Source organism: Macrobrachium nipponense, chromosome 1, assembly GCF_015104395.2.
Source record: "Macrobrachium nipponense isolate FS-2020 chromosome 1, ASM1510439v2, whole genome shotgun sequence".
NCBI classification, from domain to species: Eukaryota; Metazoa; Arthropoda; class Malacostraca; order Decapoda; family Palaemonidae; genus Macrobrachium; species Macrobrachium nipponense.
In genome coordinates, this window is record NC_087200.1 from 195,560,988 (window position 1) to 195,569,549 (window position 8,562).

At 35.3% G+C, this 8,562-nt stretch overlaps 1 protein-coding gene across 1 annotated transcript; it reads left to right on the forward strand.

Annotated features, from left to right (window-relative positions):
- Positions 1-1,880: 1,880 nt before the first annotated feature.
- Positions 1,881-6,832, forward strand: LOC135219982 (uncharacterized; the record flags this gene model as incomplete). Its single annotated transcript, XM_064257249.1, is given in 1 exon segment — positions 1,881-6,832. A coding segment is annotated over 1 exon segment (211 nt), but the record flags the coding sequence as incomplete, so codon positions are not given.
- Positions 6,833-8,562: the final 1,730 nt, after the last annotated feature.

An 8,562-nucleotide genomic window follows, 5' to 3' on the forward strand; every position in this document is an offset into this window, starting at 1 on the left:
ATATAAATTTCATTATTAGTTCTCATAAAATTGTTGATTCCTTTTTTGAGTAGCTGAATAGATGATCACTGTTTTGAACTTCGTGGTTGTAAGTTTAGACAATGCTCTGATCAAACATACAGTGGACCCACCTGCCTATTTGCGCTTCAGAATTTGCTACTTCACTGATTCACAGATTTTTCTGTGGAACATAAATTAGTATCCAGATTATTCGCAGAAAATTTGCCTGTTCACAGAATTTTTCATAGAGAAATATGTATTCACTAATTACGTACTGTATTTTCATATAATTTTTGTGACTGTAAATTTATTTTTTGTGATAAAACTATTAAATTTGTCTTTAGTGTTTGAACTATTAAAATAGCCAGTTATAAGTTTTTTTTAGAGGGCTGTCGAGTATATTTGCAGATTCAAGTGATTCACAGGGGTTTTGGTACCTATCCTCCACAAATTATTATTAATAGGGTTTAGTTTTTCCAGACCTCTGAGTCTTAAGTAGACTCTTCTCGGGCTGGTTCATCCACAAATACTGGGGGTTGACTGTACGTGCTGTCTATTATATAGGAGTATTTTTAGTGCTAGCCGAGTTGAAAGGGTATACCAGCCCACTCACCTAGTTGTGCCATTATAGTTGGAACTTTACTTTAGTTCCCCTGATGTTAAGGTGACAGTGTTATGCATAAGCCCTTTTCATGTCAAGTTCTAACTGGAAGCAGTCTCAGTCTAGAATAAATTAATGTTTAACTTTTCTCAAAAAGAGGTTGAGATGGCAGTGGAAAAGGCATTCTGGAAATCAAGTCTCCGTTCCCACCTTTAAGATGCCTTCTGTTCCTTCTGAGGCCACTGGGGTAGTTATGCTATACTGTCAACACGAGTTGGGATGAGCTAGGCCTCTTCTGAACTCAAATCATGAGCTTACCAGAAAAGGCCAAATTTCTTTCCAGACTTGTCAATCTGCCTTCCAAGTGCTAACCTGGAAATCAGGTAAGGGGAAAGAAGGGACAGGATATACCGAGGTAGGCAGTTTCCTTCTGCAGCCAAGAGTTTAGGGGATGTCTGTCATGTTATTGAGAACCTTAATAGTAATAAGGGGAAGGACTGAAGACTGCATTCAGCCCTCATGTTTAAGATAATCAACTCAAAAGACCACTGATGCTGAGTTTTAGACAATGAAGGACATTTATGATTGCGCACAAATCAAGAGTCAAGACCCTTTCACATCAGTATTCTCTTTGGTCTCATATTCATTTCTTATTCTAAAGATGTACTGTAAAGTTATGAACAGTCTTTCCAAAACTGTTATATGAGAATCTTTTAAAACCACCACCGATTCCTCTGAAGACATCTGACTGCTTGCAAGAGCAACAGCAGCCATGGTTATGTCAGGTACTGACTTGGTCATGGCAGTGAATTGAGTCGTGTATGTGACTGATCAGTGCCAGCATAGATGTGGTCATGCCTCTCTGATCATATTTGGTGCCTAATGCAGCTAGTAATGGTATATTTGCTGTTATTTAGTCAAGGATCGCTTTAATTTTAGACAGGTTGATAAAGACCTGAATGTAAGTTTAAGGAAGAGGCTTTATGTCAAATGTTGAATTCAGTAAATATCAGGAGTGGAAATAAGCGGCTCTGAATTCCGGTAGACAGTTTAACCTACTGGGTCTTGAAAGATTCAAAATGTGGGAGTATGTTCAAGTTGGTATAAATTAAAAATCTTTCAATAACATAAGGAAATTGGAGCATTTAATGTTTCCATGAAGATAATAGATATTCAAAGGTGAAGATAATAGATATTAAGGTGAAAAGTATGGCTGGTTTCAAGTTTATATTTTTCTCTATAGATTATGGTGCGCATCAATTTAATTTTATTTTTGCAGAATTTATGGGAGTCAGAATTCTGCCCTGACTCGAACTCCTCAGCACCCTCCCAGGGCTCCTCCAGATGCTTACCAGTGGACTCAGTTTCACTCTCCTTCTCAGAAGTTCGGGCATGATGTTGTCTCGGCCAGACAAGGCATAAATGATTTTCACCACGTAGGTAACAGCATCGTCAGCAGTGCACCAGGAAGATGGACGCAGTTTCGTTAAGTCTAATGAAACAAATGTAAATTGCTAGATGTTACTTTGATAAAATGGGGTCATATTGAATACTGTATTTGTTAAGGATATGTTGGTCACAGCATACAGCAGAGTTAAATTAATCTTCACAGTAGTGGTCCTCCCACTAAGTGTCAAACTATATATATATTAAGTTAATGAATCTAGCATCTCTGTGATTCCATGCTAACACTTGGAATTAGGTTATTTATACTTTTTAAATGTGGTTTTAGAGCAACTTGTTTTCTGTAAACATTTTACTGGAATTGTTTTTCAGTCTGCCTGTAAGTTCCTATATTTTGTGCAGCTTTTTGTTTTTTTTGCAACAGATCTGAATAGTGTACCTTGTGGTGTTCAAGTCACTGAAAAATACTTTTATGCTGGGGTTTAGTGTGTGTTGTAATTTCACAGTGCATATTTTCGAGGTGAAGCGGAGATATCTGATTTTAGATTTTATAAGAAGTTATATGGCATATGAGAAGATGGCTCCCATGGCCTTTAACAAATCTCATTCTATTTTAAGTCATGCTAATCATATATTTACCAGTATTCTTATTTTGTACCTGACATTATTTTGTACAAGAATGTAACCACCTGACACTGGAATCATGGGATATTGTGTTATTACTTAAGAGGGGTGTGTTTGGTCCAAGTCATAGTACCTGATGAATTGTTAGAATATCAGATTCTCAATACCAGTATTAAAATTTTAAGTCTTGCACAAATTCGCTTGAAAAATCTTTCAGATTTTGTTGCTATCCATTTGTGATTTCTCATTCTGAGTGTAATTAGAGCTACAAATAATAGGGTGTTTGCTTAACATCTTCATCAACTTTAAGAATATTTTCACATTACTTCTTTTGTGTGGGTTTGACATGTAATGTTCTCTCTCCACTTTTTCTAGTGAACTGTCTGACTGAATTCCCTGCTGGTCCAGCCCTTCACCATAATTTTCTTGGCCTTCATACTGGTTGGCAACTTGTTGCTTCCATGTTTGTTACTTTTCAACAAATTGCTCCTCTTCATTCTTATCACATGCACATACAATCTCTGTCTTTTAAAGTCCAGTTTATTTTCTACCTTCTGAAACCACAGCTGTCTACAACTTCATCATTTGTGATATTATCTCAAAATGCCCTAGCTGTGAATATTGTTTGAACCTCTTACACCCTTTGTAAGTGCCCATCTTTGTTGAATAGTATTCTACCTAGAGTACTACTATGTCAAAACTTTGTACATGTGGGCAAATGGCGAAATTTTTGCTCTTACTATTGGAGCATTCTTAATTACCAGGAGTCCACTTCATCTGTTCATATTCTTGTTCTTACTACCATCTCCACAATCTGTCATGTTGCCAAGGTAACAGAAATGGTCTGCCTCTGAGGCCTGCCCTTCCACAACATTAATGTCAATGATTGTGGTTTAACAAAACCACTGGGATATTTCTAGACTTGGGGCTCATCTGGAGGCTTTATTCCTAGGTGAGAGTTGGAGGAGCATAGAGTTAGAGAAGTTGTAAAGCTAAGAGGAGCAAGAAATGGTATTTCCCTTTTGGGGTTTTTCACCTCTGAACTGTTAGGTTTATGTACACATCGAGCAGCTAAAGCTCTTAATTCATATACATAGATAGAGCCTACACTGACTAACATGAAAGCAAAGAAAAAGTCTAGTTAGGGAAGCGACCCTGTAGATTCTGTTTGGGTGAGCAATACTGTAATGCATCTATATATGTAACATGGTGTCATGAAGAAATGCTGTGTGCAGTATTGCAGTCACCCAAAAAGAATCTAGAAGGTCGCTTCCCTAACTAAACTTTTTCTTTGCTTTCATGTTAGTCAGTGTAGGCTCTATCTTCTTTATTCCAGTTTTCCATCTTCTGTATACTTCTGAAACCTACCTTTCTGCACTTAATGAGTTTCCTCCATTGCTGTGATAACACAGGAGTGAACAGCCAGCAGAAGTATATAAGGTTCCATGTAGCATTCATACATGATATATGGGAAACTGGTTTCCCTTCAGAAGTTTTTGTCAAATTGATTTTTTTTTTAAGTAATAGCTTAAAAGGAAATTGATTTAGTTTCAACCAAGGTCTTATTATGCAGATTTCTTTAATATTGAGGCAGGCCCTCTCATGATGTCAGGATTCATTATGTACTATACAGAATCATAGAAAATGTGGGAGTCTTGCAAGGAAAAATATTCTTTCACAGTTTTTATACATATTTTGGCATATAGAAAAGTTGAGTAACAACATACTGGACTTCCATTTGTGAGATTTTCAAATCTTCAGCTACATATTTCATTAACTAGAACCACAGCTTTATTTCTTTACATTTTAGGTATTAGATGAATGCTTTTTCATATCATTATATCTATGCTGCTGTTTCACAAGTTCATTGTAACTCTGTGAAAAGAAGGGTGGTGTTTTTTAGAGGGATTAAGGGCATTTCAGTCATAGCAGAATGATTGTGTTACTTCATTGGATTTTTATATTATTTTAATTTTAGTATAGTTTCTTGTGTAACTCACTAGATTTAAGAGTACATGTTATATGATACACTGCCACTTGTATATAGAATATAGTTTTAGAAACTGCTTCAAGATTGGGTGTTGTTGATCTTCACATTGATTACGTACTAGGTGTTTTGCCTTGGAGAGCGTCTTTGAAATTTGTGAAGTACAAAATGACATCCTGTGAAAGACATAATGTGAGAATTGAAATACAGTAGTGTAGTTTTCTTTACAGGGTAGTTGCTCAGTGCTTCAAAGGAAAACCTGTCTTCCATGACTGTATCCGATGTAATAACAGTAAAACTTAGTTGTAGCCGCTGATGCTTTCGTTAGGTTTCCCCGGTAAGAGGCTAGTGCCGTGAGTGCATGTTAAGCAGTCTACTGCAGGCATTGCCTAAGTTTCTTTTCAGCCTACCTCTGGCCCTTTGCTGCAACCCCTTTCATTCTTGTGACTGTACCTCTGTTAATATTCTCTTTCTCCCAGCTTATTTTCCAGTTTCTCCTAAGAATTGTTTCACGGTCCAATCGAGAGGCTTTCCTCCCGTTAAACCTTTAAAACTCCTTTATTCTTATTTCCCCGTCAGTGCTGGAGGACCTTATATGTTCCATTGGTTGGCCTTTGGCCTAAATTTTATATTCCACTTCTAATTCATTAGGTTTTTTCTTCTGGCTTTGCAGGTCTCTTAAGTAGGGGTTCTTTCATCTTGGCTTTAATTCTTTATGTAGAGTTTGATTTCATTAGCTTTTAGACTTCTCATGCTGAAAGGATTCTGAGGAATATATGAATTTTAACCTTGTGAGGTAATGGATTGCTTTATGAGTGTTTTATTTTAGCACAGGCGGTCCTCGGTTAACGGCGGACTCGGTTTTATAAAATCGGCAATTTATGGCACCAGAACGCGCCAAGTTTCTGTTCTCAGCCCCATAAGGTGCTGATATGGTGCCATAACCAGGGACTGCCTCTACTAGTATATGTCTTGTAATGGTATTCTACTTAAATTTTTATACTGTTTTATTGTTATCGGAGGCTCTAGTGTCACTTTTTTAATGCTTAACGAACCCACAGGATTTGCTGTTGTATATGTATGTATACCATGTGTATATAAAAGAATAGTAGTTTGGGTTTTAAAATAGTTATGTGCTTGCTGTTGAATTTTGTACTAATTTCCTAAACATTTGGCATTGACAAAATGCTTTCAATCTATCCACTTATTAAATCTCTTTTGGATATGTAAATGCAGTACATTATGAGTGAGGAAATCCCCAGTAATTACTGATTGAGTAATTATTGATAAGCTTATTTGGTGAAGGCAAAAGCTCTGTTCATTGCATTAAAAAGTTTTTATGCCTTTAGCTCTTGGTTAATTGGAGGTTTAATTTTCAAGGTAACAAATGATTCCAGTTCCAATAAGGCAGCCTTATTGGTAAACCTCTGATGTCTACATAAAGTTTCAGGGAAACTTGTACCCTTTTTATTATGTTAGATGTTTATATTCATATTCCAATATCACTCTGCCATATTAATGTCTGCCTCTTTTAGCTGGATTTTTTAAATATTAAGGCAAATGACTGATTTCACTTAAAATGTAGAGGTAGGTTTGAAAGAAACACTTAAGGGCAGCTGGAACGCATGTTGACGAATATTTAAAATTTTCATTGTCAGCAGCTCATTCTCTCTAAATCCACTAAGCCAAAGTACTGTATATACTGAATTTTTTAATGTTTGCTTTGTACATATTTACCAGAAGAGTGGAACATTAATTCCCAGTTTAAATATGCAATAGTCTGCCATTTTGATATTAGCTCACTGTGTCAACAGTTATAATTTTTTTGACCGCAAATTGTTTGTGTATCAGAAATTCAGAAGAGTATGTCAGAACAGTTGGTTTCCCTATAGCTTGTCTTTAATACTGTAGGGAATAAATATTTACAGGTAGAGGGATATTGTATTTAGTCTTGCAATGAATTCTGTAATCATTTTATGAATGAACACTTCATTTCCTGTGGTTTTCCTCCTAATTATGTTATGTATGATGCATTGTGTCTGCTTTTTTTTTTTTTTTTCATTCCTGCTTTGAAGTTTGCTTTTAACCATGTTTGTAATGCAAGGACTTGTGCTTGAAGTGTTTTCAAACAGAATACATGATTTTGAAGAAATTTCTGTAAATCAAGCAAAAGTTCACTAGTTATGATTTTTTTTACCAGAACTTTTTTTTATAAATTGTAAAAAAAAAAAAAAAAAAAAAAAAAAAAAAAAAACTGCAAAATATACTCTTAATACCAGAAAGAAAGCATTACATTTAAGAGCAGTGGCAGCAAGAACTTATGCTGTGTAATGTATTTGTTTGTTTAAAGACATTTTTATAAGGCGTGTCAAAGGAAAATATGCAGGGTGAAAGCAGGTAAAACTAAAGGCAAAAATAATGAACTTATACTCAGTATAACTGCTTCCTTTGTATTTTGGTTTCAATTTTTTTTTTTCTACAGATTAGGTTTGAAAAGAACTTAGTCAGAGACTTGTATTCTGTTTGGCCTCTAGGTAATGTACCTATCCTGGCAAATTCATGAGATTTCTGTACTAGATTTAGTTTGCCACCAAAGATTACTCATTAGCTTTTGATTATGAGAATCATGATTATTTCTCAATATAGTCCCTGTATGAAATCTTAAGGTTGCATTCAAAATTTAAGTATTTTCACATTTTTTTCATTTTTGTGAATAATCTTTCAGGGAAAAACAAGTGAACTTGAGGGAAAAGTACAATTTTGGCAAATTTAATATTTGCATTATTATTTTGTTTTGTCTGGTTCTCTTGAGTTTTAGTTATTTAAAGGACATGATATGATGTTTGACGTAAAGAAAATTGTATATTTATTCTGATGTTCATTTAATTTCTTGTCACTGAAAAATTAGGCTATTGTCGTAAATGATTTACAGACTAAAGTTTAATGTAAGTTTTATTCAGCTCTCTTATTTTAAGTGTATTTCAAGACTGTTTCAGCTATGTACTGTAATAAGAAAATCCTATTTACAATTATGTACAGAAACTTTTACTGACCTTTATTATCTTTTGAAGTGATAAAGATATCAAATAGGTATCATTGATGAATAATCATTGTAGGTGCACTCTAGGTATTACTTAAGGATTTTGCAGCGTATCATCTGCCCCTAGCTGCAATCCCTCTCATTCCTTTACTGAATACCTCCTTTCTTCCATCTTACTTTCCACCTTTCAACACTTGTTTCATAGTGCAACTGTGAGTTTTCCTCCTGTTACACCTTCAAAGCCTGACCTCATAGGTCTCAGTTCCTTGACCTTTGGCATAAGTTTTACATTCCATTTCATTCCATAGTCCCACTCAGGATCACATTTCCAGGGTATTTGATTGTAAACAAAAAGCTGTCTGTGGCTATTGTCTTTAGTATTCAAATAGCATGAAGCTGCTGGATTCTGAAAGCATTACACAATGATATTCAAGGGCATTGCCAATGCACAACACTTCTTAACCAATCCACATTTAAAGAACATAGTGATTCTGTTCCCTCAAACCATTGTTATTATTATTATTAATAAAGGATTGCTTTATCCAGACCTCTGAGCCTAACAATGGCTCTTCTCGGGCTGGTTCCTCACACCATTGGGCTGGAACATTCCCCATGAGGATGGTGTATAGTTGGAACCTCAAATGCATTACGACTAATGATTTACTTACATTTTTTTATATATTTACGAATTAGTTTGTTGATTCATTTTTTATTTTTTAATACCTGATCACCTCTGTATTTCCTATAGATTGGACCTTCTGCTTCTACTTTCAGATGAACACCATATTCTTTGGAAGCTTGAATTTCAAGTCGGTGGACCCTGTGGGCTTTTTCCAGAGGATAGGTTCATCTGAATAACAATAATCAAACTTGTTACCCATGGTAGTGCTTTTAGTAGTACATTAG